Genomic DNA, 20,881 nt, shown 5'->3' on the forward strand with positions numbered 1-20,881 from the left:
CGTATTTGTACGGTATAACATTAAAGAAATGGTAGATTTGTAGTGATGAGAGCTGAGGGTAGAGGGGGCAAAACCTTGAAACCCATGGGATGGGGGTAGTAGTCCTTTGATATTGTCCTGGGGTGAGAAGTCCACCACTCTCCGTTCTTCTATATTGGCTCTTGGGGATTGGGTAAGGTCAACACCTGCATGTATATTTGGCCCCAAAACTTTCCAATCCCAATCAAATCAGCTTTCTTGTTTTTCATATTCTTAATTCCATGGAACACCAGTACACCACCCACAACCCCTTTATTAATAAATTAATTTTGTACAAGATAATGTGTTGCTAAATCAATTTAGCCTGTCACTAAATAAAAGGAATATTGTCCACAAGTTGTTGTCTGGCTTCAAACTGCATTTGATCTCTATTTAAGTGTATACTTTTTCCTGCTTAGTGTTATTTGGAGAAAAAGAAAAGCACCATTTGACTTAACACTTCAACAAAACTATCATTTTTATGTTCACAGAAATGATATTTTCCCCCGGCCCCTTCTTTTAACCCATCAATAATTGACCTCCTGTCTTAAGTGTATATATTCTGTTAGAATTGAAATCCTTCTTGATCAAGTAAAGTCATTGATGCTATTTTGTGTTTTTGAATCTCAGATAAGTTTTCAGTAAACAGTAGCCACTCATCATTGGACTAATGGATATAGTGGACTGTTGAGGCTAATATGTGTGAAAATGATATCGATTTCATTGTTATGCCTGAGCATTACGTAGTCGTCGTTTTTCCATCAAAATTACAAGTGAAGTTCTACCCGTGTTGCTTGCAAGTTTTAATTTCAACTGATTTTTGTGACGAAGATCTCTGGTAAAGAGGGAACATCAAAGACGATTAACTCCCCAAGTGTTAATTCCTATGAGTAAACAAGTGATGAAGTTACCCGAAGAAATTTCAGAGCCCTCTGCTGCGGAGCTTAGTGTTAGTTTTGGTTATCAGTGCAGCATCGTGGGTAACTCTCGTTTGGTGCCTAACAATAATGATTTAAATAATTCTCCTCCTTCTCCCGGGATTTCGATTCAAAATACTAATATGATGATGATGAGGAGCAGTAGCTCATTTTCTTGTTTGTCTGGTGCAGCGATTAGTGCTAATGCTACCTTGGCAAACACAAATATTGGTAATGGTCTGATAGGAGAAGAAATATTACCTATTATGGATTCTCCAAGATCATTTAGGAGAATGGAATCTTCTCCTTCTTTTTCGCGGTTGGATCATTTATCGTCATCTACCGAGACTTCTACCTTGGGTGGAAGCTTATTAACAGACAATGACCTCATCGAGACAGGAAAAAATACGGGGAAAGCTACGAGTGCTCCTATGAGAGTAGATTCATGCAGCTTCCTCAATGCTCTGGATGTACAAATGGCTGGTGGAGCCGCAGGCGAGGATAGAGTCCAAGCTGTTTGCTCTGAAGAAAATGGGTGGTTGTTCTGTGGAGTATATGATGGATTTAATGGACGGGATGCTGCTGATTTTTTAGCTGGAACTCTGTATGAAAACATAGGGGCTTACCTTCATTTGTCGGAGTGGCGAATGAGCAAGACTCAGGATTCGTCCAATTACAATTCAACAGATATTATTCCAATAGTATCAACAGCTAATGAACATGGTTCTCAAAGAGACGGGATGGTTCTTCCAAATTCTTTTGCCCAGGATGAAACTTTTTGTGTGGGAGTGATGGACTGCCTTAGTCGTGCCCTGGCTCAGGCTGAGAGTGACTTTCTGTACATGGTTGAAAATGAAATGGACGAAAGGCCGGACTTGGTTTCTGTTGGTTCTTGTGTACTAGTGGTGCTTCTTCATGGGAAGGACTTATACGTCCTTAACTTAGGAGACAGCAGAGCTGTTCTGGCTACTACAGAAAATGATAGGATCAAAGCTATCCAACTCACAGAAGATCACACAGTTGATAATGAAAAGGAGTGCAGGAAAGTCATAGCTGATCACCCTGATGATCCTTCTCCTATTGTTGGAGGGAGATTGAAAGGAAAACTCAAGTTAACCAGGGCATTTGGAGTTGGTTACCTTAAAAAGGTAGTATTTCTTGTCCTTCTGTTTCATTTTGGTCTTCGGTTAATAAGTTTTGGAGTTCATGGCACATATAAACCTTCGTTTTTCTTTTTTACTTCGCCAAACTTGTACGGCAGTCCAAAATGAATGATGCACTTATGGGCTTGCTACGAGTTCGAAATTTATCCAGTCCGCCATACGTTTATACTGACCCGTGCACCAAAAGTCACAGAGTATCAGAAGGTGACCAGTTCATTGTTTTGGGGAGTGATGGATTGTTTGATTTCTTGAGCAATGAGGAGGTTGTGGAACTTGCTCATTTGTTCATGCTAGACAATCCCTCTGGTGATCCAGCCAAGTATCTGGTGGAGCAGCTTGTTCTAAAAGCAGCTCAGAGTGCAGGTAAAGACTACTGATTCGCTCTTTTGAATCTATCCTTGCAGTTTTCTTCTTCTTCTTCTTCTTCTTCTTCTTAGTTTGAGAAACTCAGATAAAGTAGTGGTAATCACGATGATGTAGGTTTCAGTAATGAAGAACTGATGAAGATTCCAGCGGGGAGGAGGAGAAAGTATCACGATGATGTAACAGTCATTGTTATCATCCTGGGTATTCAGCAGCATCGGACGTCTACTGCTTCCACATCTTTGTAGGTATTCTGAAGGGAGAAGAATCCAGATTTTTCTCATATTCTCTTCATTAGGCATCCAAATGTGAATTGAACAAGTGATGACAACCAACTAGGTAGTTTTACATCAGAGCAGTTGTGATGGGATGAACAGCTCTATGCTGTGGATGATTGCCAGCTGAATACCTATGATGGCGGCTCCTTCCCTGCAGCTCCATCTGGGCTTTGGGAGGAGGAAGACGGGAGGACCTCCTCTTGATTGTTTTGTTTGGGCATCCGTGGACAATTGCCTGTAATAACTAATATCGCTATTAAAAATAAGTGTTTCCTAAAACAAACAAACAAACGAAAAAAGTTAATTTATTTGGTAAATAAGTTAGGACAGAATGGCGCTTGATCACCACTCGTCCTGCAAATGATCACTATAAACAAATAATGAGTTGGCCTTCTAAACGAAAATGTAGTTACATTTCAGAAGGCATGGTAATGTGTCACCACAAAGAATTGGATTAACTCTCGGACGAATCTACTTGGCTCCAGAGTGTTTCAGCATAAGCCTTTTCTACCTCCTCTTCCTCCTGAACAAACTCACTCATCTCCACCACTTCCTCTTCTTCCGCAATCTCCCCTTCCATCATCTCTCCTTCAACATCTGCTTCTTCGAGATTTTTTCTCTCTTGTTCAGCGAGTTCTGCCAAGGCTTCTCTCATGGCATGTGCAGTCGCGGGTCTATCGCTGCGCCTATATTTTGGAGCAGGCACGACAAATGGCAAAACAATATCATCCAAGCTCAAACACTTGGAACTGGTGGCGTCTCTGGAGGTGGTGGAATCAGCTGATGGAGGAACAATGAAAATGATTCCAAGTTCGTAGTTACAGATATGAAGTCTGGAATCCTGAGAAGGGGTGATGGTTCCCACAACTTCATCGGCTTTAACGCCAGAAGAAGAGAATACAGGGCGTCCCCAAGCAGCGGGGCTGAAATTATGTGATCCACAATACACCCATCCAAAAGAAGACTCATCTTTCTTTCTCTGAAAGCGCCTTCTTGCCACCTATTTAAGAAACAAATTCTTCCACCCATCAGTAAACATAGGTTATGTATTCCATTTAAACCATTCTGATCAATAACTTATAGAGGTTTAGAACTGCTTGGGATGTTACAACCGCGGTTATGTACTGATCAAAGAGAGGTTGCGAACTTTCAAGTTAGTTTCCAGCAGCTAATTCCTAGGAGGCAAGCCAATTCGGACTCTGGAGCCGGGGCATGAGTCGCAGGAAGCACTGGGATCTAAATACACTGTTAATCTACAAGTGTCTCACTGCATAACCAAAAAAAGAAAAGGAAAATATGAAACTCTTACCTTAACGTGCATCGGATAACCTACTCTACAGCTTGGGTGAGGAATTGCATCGTGAAGAATGTCTGCACTTTTCAACTTCTGCCATGTTTTCTGTCAAAAGAAAAGGAAATAACAGAAAAAGGGATAATGACATATGGTAAAATACATGATGATTTGCATAAAATCATTAATAGTTTATGCACAAGGAAACAACTAAAGGCATAATGCAGTGTGTCAATGCAGAAGAAGCACCGCATGTGACACAGCATAACTCTTCTCCCATTGTCACGTCATTTCTATAATAAATTCGTAATAACTGTGATTCTGTGAAATATCTTTTCTTTTTACAATTATGCGATTTCTTCAGCAAGTGAACAAAACACATCACCAACCTGCCCAATTTCTGACAACCACATAACCTACGAGTTTTAGGTACTCAACATGTCTTGTCAGAGTCTAGATTATAGACCAACTTTAGCTAACTGAAGTAGACAACATATTTCTCATCAAAATCATAACTTCATACCTCGGAGAAGCATAACAACCGTTTAGATGGCCAGACTCCACATGGTGCATCTCTAACTCGTTCAATAGTGGGAAAGAGGATTCTCATTGATGGATTTTGTAACTCTTCCTTGGCATCCCAGACACCCCACTGTCAAAAGCATCGACGGAGTACTTGATTAGATACATAAACACCAGACCCAATTTTTGTTGGTACTGGGAGTCACTATAAAAGCATGCTATACCTCTGGGTCCGACTCCCCTGAATCACAATATTGGACTGACTTCTTCCCAGCTGCTGCTGAAAAGGCAGCTAAGAATTTTGGGTCAACTGATGTCCCGACGGAGGATGAACCTTTGACAATGAAATAAAACTGTGAGTGAAAGTTATCAACGCCACTTGGAATTAGTAAGATTAGGAGCTCACCATAGATGAAATCAGTTTCTAGTAACTCTGGCCATTTGTATTGAGCTAAAATCTAGAACAAAAAAAAAGCAGCAGTAAGAGAAGATCATCACAAGTTGTCCACACATAAACATTACCGTTTGAAAGATGACTTGCAGCTTAAAACTTTAAATAACTCAATCAAAGAAACCGAGATAGTACACTGAACCATCGTGGTTAAATTCTTCAACTTTACCTCTTTTAAGCGCCAAAGACCTGTGCACCTCTGCACAGACGCGAGAAGTGAGCATATTGCAGCAACATGATTTCTTTTTATCAAGCTTGGTATGTCAAAAAATTTAGGCCCCTGCATTCAATTAACATAATCACCTAGATTACACAAAAATAGAACTTATTACAACACAAGCTTAACTAATCTAGAAGGCTAAGAAATAAGGAGAAGTCCTTTTACGGATGGAAATACAACATGCCTGTACTACATAAAGTTTCAGCTGTACTTTGCTGTTGCTTCCCTCAAAAGCAGCTGCAAGCACTTCTTTAGGATAAATATATGCAGAGAATCCGAAAAAACCAGCATCACACAATGGAGCTACCCAGCTCGCAATGGTTTTTGGCAAAAAGCCTAGCTGAATATAATCTGCTCCAAAGGGTAATAAAAGTATTATTTAGAGATAGTACAGACTGTAAGCATAGTAGAACTATAACACATTACAGGACCTCCTTATCTAGTGCCTGAGGGCCCAGAACCAAAAGACAGCAAGTACCATCTTTCAGCAAGTCCAGTACTCTTAAATTTTCTGATCTAATCCTTTTGGGAGAATATTTAGTCCTTACATTCTTTTCCATTTTTGATGTCATATTCTTCAAAATGCAAAACGAGGACCCACAAGCATAAGAATTGCATAACATACCTCCCTCAGAGAATTCATCTAGGTCGCAAATGAGAACGCTCACAGCATTTGCATCTGCAGGTATATTATTGTTTCTTTGTAGGATTACTTCTGTCATACCAAATGCATTTTGCCGGCACTTCGCAAGGAAAGCAGCCAATGTCTTAAGCTGCGCACCTTTTGAATCAGCTGCAGTATGGAAACGGTGCCTTAGACCAACTACAGATGCTTCGACAGAACCGAGAAACCTCGCCCCATCTGAGCGCAATGTACAATTTTTGGCCTGATTCAGAAACGAAAGAACTTCATATTGGGTACGACTCAAAAAGGTGCCAAAACAACGATACAGCTGTTTTCTTGTCTAAGTCAATAGGTCATGTACTCTTACTTGCAATCTTTTGGATCAACAATTGTTACTTCAGAGACAAATTACATTAGTCTAGAGTGGTATTTTATGGTCCTAACAAGATTCTGAGCACTACAAAGATATGAGCATACAATCTCAAATACCATTACTTGACACCCTATGCTCTCTCCTTTTATCTGTTTTCCCCCTTGTGAGAAAAAATAGTGCAGTTTTACATAAATAATACGGCAGTAGTATAAATCTCAAACACACTTTCAGGAGAAACTAGAAAGATTAAATAATAAATAACTGAAGGAAAAGAAAATATTAAAAAAAAAAATTTATCCCATAATATGCAAACAATGGGCCTTGTCGTTTTAACTTTAAGTATATTCAGAAGTTTCGTGGATCGAAAACAATGATACCGAAGAAAGATGTGATTCTAGATCTTCCACACAACTTCCCTTGTTCTAGCATTCTAAGGATACCAACTTACACATAGAACATTTGTAGGTTCCATAGGATAAGGATTGTTCTGTCTATGCATTCCAGGGACTGAAGCAACCAGATGCCCAACAGCATCTCCAAAGTCATACTTGCTCAACTCAACGATCCACTGTGCCTGACTAGGGACATCTGCAACAAGTGATGCCACAAATCCAGCTAGCTGAGCAGCAAAATCAGATCTGAAGCCTTCGAATGTTTCCCCATTAGCAAGATGTGTAAACAAAGATGAATAATCAGGGTCACTTCTCCGAGGAAAATCTTGCCACCAAACAGTATTTGTCACACTATTCCACTGTCAAACATCAAAGAACCAATGACTATGCCGTGGACAAAGTCCTAAACAGAATAACAAAATTAAGTAGCTGTAACAACTTAACATGAAGAAAAATACCCCAAACTGCAATCATATAAAAAGTTAATCGACTGTCGATTACACTTATGAAGCTATGAACTAAAAGCAGATGAATTGCAAGTCAGCCTATTTCTGACACTTGAAAAAGTCTCAGAATGTAAGCTATCCTTCGACGGGGCACCATTTTCTGGTATATAGTCAGTGTTAAGGAGTGAAAGTAAGAATTGGATCTCTCTCTTCCCTCTCACTGAAAAATGAGTTTCCATGAAGGTTACGTGCCTCTGAGACCACATCTATATATATATACACACACACACACACATATATATGTATATACATATTATAGGTAGGTAAAAACATACATCGAACAATTCGAACTATAAATAAATAAGCCCCTATTCAAGCAAATGAAAGAGCATCTTATAACACGAAATACCTGCTTTGATACTAAATTTGCAGAAGTAACCACAACACGAATGCTATCTTTTCTTTTCAACAACATCAATTTTGGATGATGGCAAGCAACACCTTGTTTCTTGCGGTCTTTACCAAAGGCTACAACATCAGGAAATTGAGGGTAACTATAAAATAAACAATATGATTAGAGAGTAATGGTTATTAAAGACTTGATTAAAAGTTGTTATGGCAAATGTCTCTACTAGGATAAAATGCAGATGACTTACACTAGTACTAAGTTAGGAAAATTTGTGTAGGGTGTTGAGGTTCTTTTATCAGGGTCTGCACTCCAGCATCTCTCTGTGTTATGACATGCTATAGTTATTGGTAGATGGTTGGGAACTTCACAATACGACAAAAACCTGCCAAATGTCTTCTTTCAGATTGAGAACAACAGCTTAATTAACTTCGAAGTAAGAAACAACTTTTGAATAGATATATAATAGGAGCTCTGCTTTAACAATCAACTTAAGAAACTTTTCCATTAAAATGGATAATAATTAATAATACATCACAAGGATAATGATCAGAAAATTTTCCATTAAAATGGGATTGAACTCACTCAATATTATGTACTAAGTGTACCATACACTTAGTTTTAAACCCCAGAGCGAGTTAAACAATCAACCTAAGAAATTCATGTAAGTGTCAAGTTTTTGCAATCCAACAAAGAAATAACTAAATATGATATGATATTTCGATTCCATTGGAAATTAGTTGTCGTCAGTTAAGACAAATAATCTTAGGTTAAACGATAATATAATTTATATAGTGAAAACACCCAAGAGTGGCATTTATGAGTGATGGTGACTATGTTAACTTCACTAAGTTATAAGCTATAGAATGTAACCAACAGAGACAGAACGGTCTCCGAACAGTAAGAAGGGGCATAGAACTTCACATACCACAAAACATCACTAGTAAATGTTGCAATGAATATCCGGGAAAGGGTTGCAACAGGATGAAGAAGCTCCGGCAGAGAAACAACTTCATGCTGATTGGATAAGTTTTCGGCTATAAACTCAAGCCGGTTTAGGTAGAACTTCTTTCCAATTGGTGTGCAAAGAGGGAGCATATCTTTGTTTGAACCCGAACCCTTATTACCTTGACGAACTTCACTCACAGAATCAAAGATTATATCTTTTTCTCTACAACTATCAAGAGCATCCTTAGTAGAAGTTCCTCGTGAGGGTATAGCTTCAGAGTCCAGAACTGCATTTTCGCATTGTAAGACTGATTTTGCCTTCACAACTTTTTCTACTTGTCTGTTACTCGAAATTTCAGTTCCCTTATTCAAAGTCATACTTTTTCGTATATAAGATATTGGATCGACACTCAGCAATGTCTCCCTACACTGATTTAGGAAGAAAACTGCTCGGGCAATCAAGTTCCCGGCATATAATTCTGAGCTAAATTCCTTCTTACACATCATTGTTGTACCACTTTGTTTCAAAGCAAGATTTTTCATTTCTCTAACTTCCTTGGGTTTGCAGATCCCATCTCCCACAAATGGCTCACTAGTGTGCATAATCGCATTATACCCAAATGAAGCTTGCTCGGGGAAAACAATCCTTTCGACAGAGAACCCAATGAAGCTTGGGTCAGACTGATTACCACAAACAAATGAAACTTGATCACCAGGAGATAACTCCATGACTCCTTGTATTCTGGTGCCATTAACAAAGACCCCATTTGTGGAAGGCCTAGTAGTTTTATGAAGATTGGGTTGGAGCAAATGTGAGGGGTTGATAGAAAATCCATCAAAAATAAGAATCTTGGTTTGAAAGGAATCATAGAAAATCTGGCAATGGCGTTTACTAAGGGAAGGGCTATGGAAGAAGAAATGGGTATAGCGTCTGGAGCGTCCAAAAGTGTAGAGAGTATTAGCCCTAAGAGAAATAGAAGTAGAGGAAGAGTTGGTGGTTGAACAGAAGAAGGGAGTGGTATTATCTAGAGATTTCAGAATGAGAAAAAATTCTGCCTTACCCACGATTCTCCTCCTCCTCCTCCTCCGTTTGGTGGCAGTTGGGATTAAGGAGGAATCGTCGGCAGGGCGCTTGCCTGAATGTGGAGGAGGAGGAAGAGGAGTTTCCATCAAGTATTGGGTTAGTGTTGAATTAAGAAATTCATATTCATATGGGGAAAAGAATCAATCAATAGTCCTAGATAGCGTTGACATAGGAGAAAGAGGGAAGAGAAGAAGACCTAAAAAAGAATGTTGCCGGCGGCCGGTTCTTGGTCGTTTTCCGTTCTCCCTCCAGTAGCCGCCGAAAGAAACGGTGGTCAATCAATCAATATAGGGAAGGAGTCAGTTAATTACTATCATCACCCAACCCACTTGAGTATTTTCTGCCTGGGTTTTAGGCCAGTAGTAATACGTCCGTTATTAGTTTCGTTGGACTTTAGACTAGTAGTAATTCGACAGTCATCATGCTTATCAAAAGAATCTCATAAATAATCCAATAAGAAACAAAAGAATCCATTTAATAAAACAATCATCCCCTCCTCCTCCTACTACTACTAATGGTTACAACTGCTACAGAGTTCAATTAAAAGAAAACTACAAGAACAAGAGAAGATCCATAATATTATATGTGTGTCTTCTGTACGTAGCCGGTGCCCTGTGGTGGTGGTGGTGATGGATCACATAATATGACATCCCACAGTATTCTCATCACTAAAATAGTCACCAACCCCTGGTCTCACTGCCTCTAGCTGCTGCTGCTGCATTAACATTTGTGGTGCTTGACGATGATCAGATACTTGATGATACCACTGCCCTTCGTTATCATCATCTGTGGTACCACTGCCATAGTAGTTCATAAATGAAGAAGGTGCAGGCGTAAAACACGAGTGTTGTGCCATTAATACTGTGGAGCTCCCAAATGTGTAGTATGAATGCTGCTGTTGCGTGTTAGTTCCGTCATCGTACACTATACCTGGTTGTATGGAAGCATTAATATCAGCTTCGTCGTTATAGTAGTCATCGCCTACACGTACAGGAGTACTCTTTGCTGTATTAATATTTTGGTCATTGGTTTCGGTCGTTACTTCCTTATATTGATTAGGAGTTGTTGTACCATTCTTCTGATCACTCGCTTTCTGTTTATCCTCCTTGCTTTTGTTATAGTTTGAACATGACGACGATAATCCTTTCTTCTTCTTCTTCGACATCTTCTTCTCAGTATTCACATCATCACTTGTTTTCGAACTTTGTGTCGTATAATTACTCGTCGCTTCATCAATTTCATTAAGTTGATCATTACTATTATTCACAACAAAAGTTTCTACTTTCTTATTGAGCTCCTCCACTTCCTCATGTGGGAGTACTACTGCATCACCCTTATGATAAGTAGCAGCAACAGCAGCAGGAGCAGCAGGAGCAGCAGCGGCCGTAGTGGTGGTGGTGGTCGTGGTGGATATGATAAGTTCAGCTTGCTTTCCTATTCTCCCCAACTTCTTGATGAGAATTTGTGGATCAACATTACCAATCACACTCACTTTTGGCTCTGAACTGTCTATCTCAATCTTCAACACCCCTGCTTAATTTGAAAAAAAAAACATCTTTTCATATTGTAATCTTTTCGTCAATCATATAGAAAACGAAGAAAGGAAGAAATAACATAAACAAACGCGTGATATTTGTCTATACGTTATACGAACCTTCAATGGTTTGAAGTAACTTCTTGACCTTGCGCTTGCAACCTTGACAGCAATTGACAAAAACCTTCAATTCAACCTTCTGCTGGAAATAAAGCCAACTTCTCTCAGTCCTCCTACTACCATACCAATTAAGGCATAACAACAAAAAAGAAGAAAAAACAAAAGAGGAAAGACAAGAACAGAAATAGGTTAATTAACATCTTCTAATTAAGTATATGAGGTTAGAATGCTTTTAAGCACACCTTTAGATCTAACTCCTCCTTGTCTGCAGCCATATACGTATGGAATTGAGTCTGTCTGTCGGGGCGAGGACTACTCCTTCCGATTATAGACACGCTCGTCAAAGTGAGTTAGCAGTTGAGGATGGATGAACAAAACCAAGCAGCCACCCACAAATTAAGATTACAACTAATCGAGAAATCGGGCAACTATTGGAAGTTGGATGATTTGTGTGGGGTTTCCATTACAACCATATATATATACTACTATGTGTTGAGAAGAGGAGAGTTAGAGAGAATAGTGTACTAGTTACTACCTTAATTAGTGGTGGTGGTGGTGGTAGTAGTAGTAGGGTCAGTCAGAGAATGAAGCTAGCTTGAAAGCAGGGGGTGGTGATTAATCTAATTAATTAATTAGAGATATTATGTACAATAGATATCTTAATTAGTTGCTTTCTTTATTTCTTCTAAAACAAAATTCCATTCCTCCACTACTACAAAAGCATTTTGGAAAATAAATGGGGACAGCTTCATTTACAAGCATGTCACTACAAAATTCACTCATCTACTACATAACTAAATTATTGTGCTTGTGGTTAGAGAGGAACAAGCAACTGTTTCCTGAAATTGATGGCTGATAAATTTATGGAAGAAATTGATGCAGTCAAAATAAAGTTGATGAAGTCGGAAAGTGGTTTTACGGGTATCGCTTAGAAAATTGATCTTCGTACACTCTACCAGATGCTTTTCTTCATTGAATATGATGTGAGATGAAGTTAGGGGCCGGTAAAAAAGACCGTTTGACACTCATGTCAATCAAATGTTATGAAGTAATATGGTGAGGGTGTGTGAGAATTCTCCGCTGACCTACTGTGCTGATATAGGTTTGACAAGCGGTGGTAAAGCACAACTGAGATGATGTGGTGTAAAGACACTACCTTGATGGTTGTCATGTGCTATGGTCACTAGACGATAATATCTTATTGAGTGTGTATCTTCTAACATTGACAGATCATCTTCATAACAGTTTGTGTATGAAAAACAGATCTTTGGTACTGTTTGGCCTTCTACGCAATTGTCGTACTTTTGTGGCTATAGTGGGGCTCACGGTGTCGAACTGCTTTTGCAGGCTTCCGTGCTTCGTCTTTTCTGATCGGAGCAAGGCTCAGGCCAGAGCTGACTCGATCCACCTATACACTTTCCTTAAGGTATAATAGAACTTAAGATGTCGAGCTGACTTCTGAAAATCTCCCTACTCTATTTGGAGACTCAAGCAAGGTCAGGGGCATAACTAAATCAGATCCACCTCTCTGTCTGCCTCTGTAGCGGCGCAGGGTTCAAGGTGTTTAGGAGACTCAGGTCTACCTCTCAAAAATCTCTCTGATAAGAGTTGGGCTCAAGTGGTAGAGATTTGTCAGATCCACCCCCTAATGGTTATATCACGGATTTACTCGTCCGTGCGCGAACACTTACACATACAATCGTGGTCAATTGACTGCTTGAGCTGTCAACACTAACCAATATTTATCTCTACAAAAGAAAATAGGTTTAAGTGTTAAAACTAAAGTTGTCTGTGTCAAAATTGCGCAAAATTTGAACCGTTGATGCAAAAGAATATTCAACTCAAGAGCCTAGCTTATGCCAAAGTGAGACCACCTGGAGAGCCCAATTCTATCATTTAGGCTCTCAAACAACATTTTTCTAATTTATGTCTATTTTCAGCCTGTTTTTTTTATGTTTTTTTTAGATTCTACAGTTTTGATTTTTTTTTGCTAGTTTCTTTTTTGAAGTTGTGTAGGCTTTTTATCACTTCTATCCATTCAACTCATTAATATTTTTCAGTAGTTTCTCTACTTCAAGAGCTTTCAAAAGTTCTAGATTTGGCTGGCTTTCTAAAACTTCTTTTAAGTTTTTCACTGCCTCATAAGCATATAACAACATCCCAAGAGTCATGAGAAATGTTATATACACTTACCGTTTCGACTTGCCACACTCACATCCCCTTGGACTTCAACAAAAATTACCTTAAATGTGAGTGTATATAAGAAAAATTATGAGTGCATTTAAGATTTCCCAAGAGTCATTATTGTCAAACAAGGCCACTATTTCCGGCGAGGGTTCAATCACGATGACCCTCGCAACCCAAATCGGTTTGATGCATAGTAAAATGTCTGGATAATGTTTCAGCTATAGATTCCATGAAATCTCTATAAATTTTTAATTCAATTTATCTAGCTACTTTTCCTTCCAACAAAAATAACTTTGGTGGTGATGTTGTGGTGGTTATTTGCGGTTTGGTATGGTGTTCCGATCTGGTTGTGTGGTGGTGGTTCTGTTGTATGGTGGTATGTGGTGAATGTGTGTTGGTAGTGTTAACTGTGGTGGTAGTGGTGGTGTTAACTGTGGTGGTGGTGGTGGTGGTGGTCTATTCCTGGTGGTGGTGGTGGTGTGTTCTTGAAGAAGGGAAGATGTCTATGATTGTGTAATTTAAAGTTTATCAGGGGTATATGCTGTCTTTTGTAATTTTTCAGATTTTTGGTTCACTTTTCAGACTTGTTTTAAAGTCTGAAATGTATGGGCCTTTATTCAGCCAATTCAGACCTTGGCCCAATTCAGCTAGAATTTCTTAAATCCTAAAAACAAACATCTGAAATCTGAATCGGATACCAATTCAGATTTCAGATCTGAAAAAATAAAAAAACAAACAGCACCTAACTCTTCACAAACAATATTGTCTAATATGTTACTCTCCTTTATTTTGAACTTCTGGTACTACTATGTTTGTGAGTTTTCCAACTACTTGGTCATTTCACTCAAAAATAAATTACGAAATAAATCTCATTAATTCCTATGTATTCTGGATAACGAATTGCAGAAGAGTATACCCTAGATAAAAATAAATTTGTGACTTAATAAATTAATTATATTTAAATGTAATTCTAAGTATTTCAAATAATAATTAATAATTTATAGGTCATTTACAATACGAAGTTTGTTTAGGGAAAATGAAGGAGTCCAACAAATTCGATCTGTTCACAATCGAAGTAAGATGATTGATTGAGCATGCACTTTATATTGTGTATCATCATTATTTTAATGTTAAATTTTGATATAAAGGTGCAAAGTATATAAATTCCATTGGAATAACTAAATATAAAATAAAAGAAAAATAAAAAACAAAAGAAAAGGAAAGGGTGATATTTTAGGGTTGGAGACCACTACCAGCCATCAACGTGTACTATTTGAAAACTTTTTATTTGGAAAGAAGAAAAAGGTGCAGTCAACTCTATAATCACACTCCTTTATGAAGGTGGCAACATCTTATTAGATATTCTTTCCTCTACATACGACAGAGACCCCGCACGATCAACCTGCTGCCGGCCGGCGGGCAGGGCTTTAGCTTTCCAAAGGTAAAGGAAAGTTCCAATTTGAGGCATAATTAACTCCAAGACCACCGCATTCTTAACAACCAGATTAGTAGACAATCATACAATATACATCAATTAAGTGAGGTACATTATTTGTAGAAACGGAATCAAGATTTTTTTAGGGGTGGTCAAACCATTCTAGTCATAAACTAATTGACGAAATTGATTATAGTAATTTCATTTAAAATTATCACTTAAAAATATCAATTAAGTCATAAAGGCGAAACACAAATAAGAAAAATAACATTAGAGTATCACGTCTGATAGTTTTGAATTGTACCCACTTTAAATAGATTTTATTAACATTATTAGTTAAATGATTACTTACAAAAATATATACAATTATGTAATTAACTTGTAACTGCAGAGAGAGAAAAATGTAACTGAGAGGGAGAAAGAAAAAGAGAGAGAAAGAAAGATAAAATGTAGAGGGACTTAGGTAAAGAGAAAGAAAGTGAGAGAGACTATTTCTCCAATAAATTCACATGAGAAACAATCGATTTTGGTTAACAAGATATCAAAACTTGGATGACTCGAACTGATTTGTCTTTAGGGCTGAAATTGATACAAATTAACAAATAAAAAGGAAATTTAAGTTAACAATAAAAACTTACACTTAGAAATAGATGGGCAGTGGAAACTAAGATCATTGAAGTTTAAGTCATTACTATGTAATTCTAGGCAATGGAAGTTGGTGGATTAGATTAGATCTTTGTAGAGTAGAAATTTAAGTTGGGGAAAGATCATTGGTGGGTAAGCATCGTAGACGGTCGAAATGATAACTTAGGGTCCTTTTGTTAGGCGGGAATGTCTGAGTAAGAAAATCCATCTTTTTCTAATGGGTAAAAAAGTCAATTCTTTCACACGTGAAATCAAGCTTTCAAGTGTTTGGTAATGGTGGTAAGAAAATGTGGTGCCTTTAGAAAATCGTGGTGGGTGTTTGTAGAAGGTTATATGATGTTAAGCATTTGAGGAGTGCCTTTAGAATTCCAAGTTCTTTTCTTCCCCAAATCATATCGAATTTCAACTAACCCTAAGAGGAGATAAAGAGGGCGCAGAGCACAAAGAGGGATGAATTAGATCAAAGAACTACAACTGACAACTAAAAAGCAGAGTAGCTATCTTTTTTTCTTCTCGAAATCGTTTACAGTTTGTTCAGCTTGATTAAAGCACAACTCCATTGAAGCAAAGGTCGGTTGAAGCAAATAGGGTTTCATTTGTTTTTTGTTGTAATCCGTTCGTCTTCTTCATCCTTGACTTAAAACTCGGTTGAATTAGGGTTTCTATTTGTTCTTGGTTATAGTTTGTTCATCTTGTTCTTGTTCTTGATTTTTTTTTTTTTTTTTTTAATTTGTTTGTGATTGCTGATCCTTTAATGGTGGAAACCTTAGAACAACTTTTTACTTTTTGTGAGCGTTTAGATAAAGGATTTGGGAAAGGCGAGATTAAACCCTAAAACACCCTTGTGTTGACAAAGATGAAGAGAGAGAGTTACGATAGGAGAAATAGAGAGAGAGTTACAGGAAGAGAGAGAGAGAGAGAGAGAAATCACCTTTCCCATCTCAAAAAGTGGGAAAAAATAGATCATTTGCCTACTTTTTTTTTTAGGAAATCGATTTTCTTACACAAAGTGGCAAACCAAACCACGGAAAACTGATTTCTTGAGAAAACGACTTCCTTACTCACATTTTCACACGTATCAAACGGACCCTTGGATTAAATTTTTGTGGGATAAGAATTTAAATGGCCTTGAATTAAGTTAGTTAATTTTGGGTTAGAGGGGGTGCCAATAAAGTTTTAATTTCCTAATAAAGAATAAGGGACGGAAGTTAGGTGAAATTTTTTTTTTTTTTTTTCTAAACCCGCGAAACCATATTTCATTCATAAGTGATACAATCACAAATTTACAGGGATAAAATCTTATTCCTCTCGGCCAGATACTTGAGAGTTATATAAGTAAGTTCGCAGAATTCCGAATGTAAAGTGACTCATGTATTGAGAGAAATTGACTAGACAGTGACGAAAATAAGAAAGATGAAAGGATCCTAAAAATCACAGATGAAAAGACCATGACTAATGTCAAACTACTTCACTTATCTCACATGGTGTACACAAAGTCTCAAGTAATTATTACTTTAAAATTCTTAGTAGCAACTTTATTTTTGTTATTTATAGGCCCACGTCGACTTGGCTTTAACAAGTGACATATCGTTCATTTATTGATTCTGAGATGAAATGAATAAAATCTACAGAAAAAGAAAGTTAACTTCTGGGTCCTCTGTAAAATCGTCGATACTATTATTATTGGATCCCATTGCTTATTGAAATGTGTGTATTAGGGAATGAGTGGAAAAGAAATATCAGTCAGGGATTGATAGTGTGATGTAATTAAGCAACAAAATGTCAAAGTGAGGAGGAAGATTAGATATAAAATGATAAAAAAAAAAAATTTGCATTTTAGATGTTTATGATTATATAGCTCATTTGTTTTTACATTGATCGAGTATCATTTAATTGTAATGTAACGCTTTCAAACTTAATACTTGATTCGAATTTATTTATTGATAATAAAATGTAAAGCTTCACAATAAAGATGAAGTATAGTTGTATACTAATAAAATTAAAGAAATTGCATAGGGGTAAAAATGTCAAAGTCCTACCATTGGCTTGCCTTTTAGCGTTTATAAAATATTTGGAACGAAAAGGAGGACCAACAAAACATACGTTGTTTCTGTAATTATTTTTTGTTTTACTTTATTAGAGAAGGGCCGAAGCGGGACTGTATATCTCTTTCACATTCTTCGAGCTTTCTATCTCTCGCATTAACTTAAGAAATCACGATTACCAATAGTCTCCGACCTAATCTCATGTATTAGTAGCAAAATATGGGATAATATAAAATAAATACAAATCGGCCACAAGATTAATGAAAAATCCCACGCCAAGTTTCTTAATTTCTAATACCAATTCTCGAGAGCACCTAGGTACTTACTACTCAAGGGAAGAACATGCCAATACCAGTACTACTAGTAGTAGTATTAGTAAATATTAGTATTAGAATAAATCAAATATAATACATAAAAAAAACACACACACATAGAGCCAATTACTAGAAGCTAAATAATGCCCCTCCAAACTCAAACCCCACCGAAAATGGGCCGGAAATGAAATGTTTAATTAGACATCTCTGTCTCTCTTGCATTCAGCAGGCATAATGGGTAATCTGGCCCTGTCTGTACAGTAATTGTAAATGGTGTATCTCTGTCTTACATTCCTCAGCTTCCTATATTGAACCCCATCCAAATCCTGGAATGCCTTTTGATCCCACCATCTCTTCCCTTGTGTCTTACAGAATTTCGCATTCACCGACTCTTCGCAGCCGTCGATGTGGAACCCTCTGTATGCTGCTACAAATGGTGCCTTGGACCAATCTGTCTTCTCCAACCCACCTCTTGTTGCCCAATCGTCCGCGTTCCATAAGCTAGAATATAACTTCATTGGTTGGTCAAATGGAAATTTAACTCCCAAATCTTTACTATTCTTGAATACCCTGATTGGTACATCATCTACAAAGAACCTGCATCATACAACAAAATTATATATGAATTAGTAATAAGATTAAGATGATGGGGGGAGAGAGAGAGGGGGATTAGAGAGAAAAAGGGTGGTTAATTAGGGCTTACACAATCTGGTAGAGGTTCCAGAGGATAGAGTAAGAGTGGTAATCTTTTGTTGGGTCGAACCAGAGAAAGATCCTTTGTTCTCTGTTTCCGGATCCACCAGTGAAAACATTAGTTTGTAAAATGTATGGTTGTCCTGTCCTGTTCCCCAAGAACTCGAAATCTATCTCATCATGCTCTGAGTTTTGGGACGATAGCTGTTCATTCATTAATTAATTTTTGTTAATACAAGTTATTAATTGTCAAATTAAACACAATCGAGACGGTCGTAAACTTACATAGAAGGCGGTGACAGTACCGGCAGAATCCCCCGGAACCATTTTAATATCCATACTGAAGTGGCCAAACAAGTAGGAGCCTTTTGATTGAAAGCCAGTACCAGTGTATTTGTCAAGTGAGAGTTGAATGTCTCTACCACCATTATAGTACTTGATATGGTCAAATGCCCATGTTGGATAGTAGTTCCTTGAGAAGGGTACACTCACTGGCTTCCTTGGTGGAGCACCCATTGCTCCACTCACCACTGCCATCACCACCACCACCACCAACAACAACAACAATCTCATCCTCATTTTGTATATCTAATCTGCACCAGTACAACACAATCAAGATGATATATATACTAGGAAAGATGAAAGAAGAAATATGGTTGGGAGATCTAGTAATTAGTTAGATATCTATTTGGGTCTCCTCTGTTTATTACCTGGAAAGTTATTGAAGCAGGCTTGAAAGAGACTAGATATGATTTGATAGGGGCTCCTCCTAGAGAAGAGTAGAGAGTAGAGTGAGAGAGAGAGAGAGAGGTGATGTGAAGAAAAATGAGGGGATATGCTAGGCCTTTTGTAGGCAAAGAAAAAGGGAAAGGGCATAGCTTTATTTTGAAAAAAATATTGTACTGTATTATTGTTTAGGTAGGGCGTAGGGGGATGTCTCTGCGCAATCTCCTCCTACGAGGGGAGGGGAGGGAGGAAGGAGGGGGGGTACACTAAGTAATTAAACTATTGAGGAGGGGTCAAAGAAGGAAAGAATAGTATAGTAAATTAGTAATATTAAAATGGAGGAGATTAGGAAGGTGTATAATTGGAGTACAGCTGCATGCCTGCTTATCCCTTCCCATTTCCCCCCCCTCCTCCTGCTGATGGCTCAGGCAGCTTCTGGCTGGGTGGTACTGCTGTAGCACTGTATGAGAAGCTACCAAACAGAGAAGTGATTTCATTGATTCATTATGATGATGATGAGAGTTTGGTCAATACATGGACTCTTATGTCATACAGAGCAGAGCCCTTCATAGTCTAGCTTGTGAGGGGGACCCCCCACCCCCCTCCCTGCTTGCACAATATGATCTTTGGAGCTTCTTTATCCAAACAAGCCTACTTGAACTTATTATGACAAGATAAATGCTATTTCCTCTAAAAAAAAATAAAAAAATGGAGTCGACCACAGGGCGAAAGGACGGTGTGCACGACATCATGTCATTTCTCTATCTACATCATCTGGCCAATGCTACATCAGCTTTCGATCCGTAGTTGGCCTTACTTTTCAAGCCAAATGGAGTATAGCATGTTTGTTTGATGATAAAATAAGGAAATAGAAGGCAAGAAGTGACATATTGTCCTCAATTCTATTTTTCACTTCATATCTTAATATTTAGGCGGTTAAGTGGATGGTCAAATAGAGGGTTGGCCCTATTTTTACGCGGGATGCTTAAATCTAAGAGGGCAAAGTATCATTGTTGTATCCCAAACCTAAAAGTTTGGCTTACCCTCCTCCACACATTTCCCTAACTTCTCGCTTTATTTGTCTGCCTTCTTATATCCAACACTAGGATCTGCCTTCTTAGAGTTAGTTACTCCAGGTGTTTTAAATTGTTTGAATGGTTAGAAAATTGAGCACCGTGTTATCATATAATCATTAATGGTGGTAGAGTGTTTTAACCTAGATATCAATCCTCGTCACAAGAAAGTTAGGTATCCAACTACAATTTATGATATCCATTTCTACCGATTATTTGGTAAAGTTCTACGTCTTCGTTCTAAATTAGTTTATGTTTCCAACATCCCAGAGAGTTTCGTAAGATAAAACATAGTATATTGCTTATTTTTTCGGCTTTAAAAATGGAGCTAGCTAGAGATTAAAATAGGGAGTAACTTATCATGTGATAGACCATGGTTAGATTCCATAAACACATGGATTATTAAAATGACATACCTTCTCTTTTTCATACTCCTTAGAATGCAAACCAAGGAAAAGAAGAAAGAGAAGCATAATATTTGTTTGTGGTAGATTTTTTTGGCAAGACTAAGAAAGTTAACCCTAGATAAGAACAATGTGGCAGAGGATTTGCAACATTGGTGACCTAACCAACCACATGCTCTCCACCCTCTTATAATTGTATTAACTGATT

At 37.9% G+C, this 20,881-nt stretch overlaps 4 protein-coding genes across 8 annotated transcripts; 1 reads left to right on the forward strand and 3 right to left on the reverse strand.

Moving 5' to 3' along the window:
• The first annotated feature begins 54 nt into the window (after positions 1-54).
• On the forward strand, positions 55-4,359 carry LOC147542354 (putative protein phosphatase 2C 40). The gene is made up of 3 exons (XM_086673339.1): positions 55-2,083; positions 2,197-2,461; positions 2,579-4,359. Exons 1-3 carry the CDS (start codon positions 905-907, stop codon positions 2,707-2,709), a joined length of 1,575 nt encoding a protein of 524 aa, XP_086529465.1. The 5' UTR covers positions 55-904; the 3' UTR covers positions 2,710-4,359.
• LOC147542355 (forkhead-associated domain-containing protein / FHA domain-containing protein) lies at positions 3,029-9,889 on the reverse strand. Of its 4 annotated transcripts, none has more exons than XM_086673336.1 (13): positions 8,394-9,850; positions 7,716-7,850; positions 7,469-7,613; positions 6,670-6,972; positions 6,005-6,110; positions 5,849-5,902; positions 5,408-5,574; positions 5,173-5,283; positions 4,959-5,010; positions 4,777-4,886; positions 4,554-4,682; positions 4,049-4,138; positions 3,029-3,739 (listed from the first exon to the last, which is right to left on the reverse strand). In XM_086673336.1, the coding sequence occupies exons 1-13, from the start codon at positions 9,581-9,583 to the stop codon at positions 3,194-3,196; spliced, it is 3,138 nt and encodes a 1,045-aa protein (XP_086529462.1). In that variant the 5' UTR covers positions 9,584-9,850; the 3' UTR covers positions 3,029-3,193. The 4 variants fall into 4 exon arrangements, with proteins under 4 accessions (XP_086529462.1, XP_086529463.1, XP_086529461.1 ...); XM_086673337.1 differs by having other exon boundaries at positions 3,029-3,975; positions 8,394-9,824; XM_086673335.1 differs by having other exon boundaries at positions 5,849-6,110; positions 8,394-9,889.
• Positions 9,890-9,951: 62 nt separating this feature from the next.
• Positions 9,952-11,595, reverse strand: LOC147542356 (uncharacterized). 2 transcript variants are annotated; one of them, XM_086673341.1, is made up of 3 exons: positions 11,394-11,595; positions 11,152-11,230; positions 9,952-11,027 (listed from the first exon to the last, which is right to left on the reverse strand). In XM_086673341.1, exons 1-3 carry the CDS (start codon positions 11,424-11,426, stop codon positions 10,132-10,134), a joined length of 1,008 nt encoding a protein of 335 aa, XP_086529467.1. In that variant the 5' UTR covers positions 11,427-11,595; the 3' UTR covers positions 9,952-10,131. The 2 variants fall into 2 exon arrangements, with proteins under 2 accessions (XP_086529467.1, XP_086529466.1); XM_086673340.1 differs by having other exon boundaries at positions 11,152-11,233; positions 11,394-11,546.
• A 6,043-nt stretch (positions 11,596-17,638) lies between these two features.
• On the reverse strand, positions 17,639-19,553 carry LOC147542357 (xyloglucan endotransglucosylase protein 2-like). The gene is made up of 4 exons (XM_086632212.1): positions 19,181-19,553; positions 18,756-19,063; positions 18,481-18,674; positions 17,639-18,374 (listed from the first exon to the last, which is right to left on the reverse strand). Exons 2-4 carry the CDS (start codon positions 19,047-19,049, stop codon positions 17,975-17,977), a joined length of 888 nt encoding a protein of 295 aa, XP_086488338.1. The 5' UTR covers positions 19,050-19,063; positions 19,181-19,553; the 3' UTR covers positions 17,639-17,974.
• Positions 19,554-20,881: the final 1,328 nt, after the last annotated feature.

Source organism: Eschscholzia californica, unplaced genomic scaffold (assembly GCF_041429995.1).
Source record: "Eschscholzia californica isolate CP2 unplaced genomic scaffold, dmEscCali1.0.p SCAF_4, whole genome shotgun sequence".
In the NCBI taxonomy this organism is placed as follows: Eukaryota; Viridiplantae; Streptophyta; class Magnoliopsida; order Ranunculales; family Papaveraceae; genus Eschscholzia; species Eschscholzia californica.

What these genes read in the sequence shown, in the direction of transcription:
- LOC147542354 (XM_086673339.1), top strand. Translation starts at nt 905, where the DNA reads ATGAGTAAACAAGTGATGAAGTTACCCGAAGAAATTTCAGAGCCCTCT. An exon ending in GAGTTGGTTACCTTAAAAAG is followed by an intron (nt 2,084 to 2,196) that starts GTAGTATTTCTT and finishes CTTGTACGGCAG; the next exon opens with TCCAAAATGAATGATGCACT. An exon ending in AAAAGCAGCTCAGAGTGCAG is followed by an intron (nt 2,462 to 2,578) that starts GTAAAGACTACT and finishes ACGATGATGTAG; the next exon opens with GTTTCAGTAATGAAGAACTG.
- LOC147542355 (XM_086673335.1), bottom strand. Translation starts at nt 9,583, where the DNA reads ATGGAAACTCCTCTTCCTCCTCCTCCACATTCAGGCAAGCGCCCTGCC. An exon ending in CAAATTTAGTATCAAAGCAG is followed by an intron (nt 6,973 to 7,468) that starts GTATTTCGTGTT and finishes GATGTTTGACAG; the next exon opens with TGGAATAGTGTGACAAATAC. An exon ending in GTCTTTGGCGCTTAAAAGAG is followed by an intron (nt 5,011 to 5,172) that starts GTAAAGTTGAAG and finishes TTTTTGTTCTAG; the next exon opens with ATTTTAGCTCAATACAAATG.
- LOC147542356 (XM_086673340.1), bottom strand. Translation starts at nt 11,426, where the DNA reads ATGGCTGCAGACAAGGAGGAGTTAGATCTAAAG. An exon ending in AGGAGGAGTTAGATCTAAAG is followed by an intron (nt 11,234 to 11,393) that starts GTGTGCTTAAAA and finishes CTTTATTTCCAG; the next exon opens with CAGAAGGTTGAATTGAAGGT. An exon ending in GTTACTTCAAACCATTGAAG is followed by an intron (nt 11,028 to 11,151) that starts GTTCGTATAACG and finishes CAAATTAAGCAG; the next exon opens with GGGTGTTGAAGATTGAGATA.
- LOC147542357 (XM_086632212.1), bottom strand. Translation starts at nt 19,049, where the DNA reads ATGAGGATGAGATTGTTGTTGTTGTTGGTGGTGGTGGTGGTGATGGCA. An exon ending in GTACTGTCACCGCCTTCTAT is followed by an intron (nt 18,675 to 18,755) that starts GTAAGTTTACGA and finishes ATGAATGAACAG; the next exon opens with CTATCGTCCCAAAACTCAGA. An exon ending in TGGAACCTCTACCAGATTGT is followed by an intron (nt 18,375 to 18,480) that starts GTAAGCCCTAAT and finishes TGTATGATGCAG; the next exon opens with GTTCTTTGTAGATGATGTAC.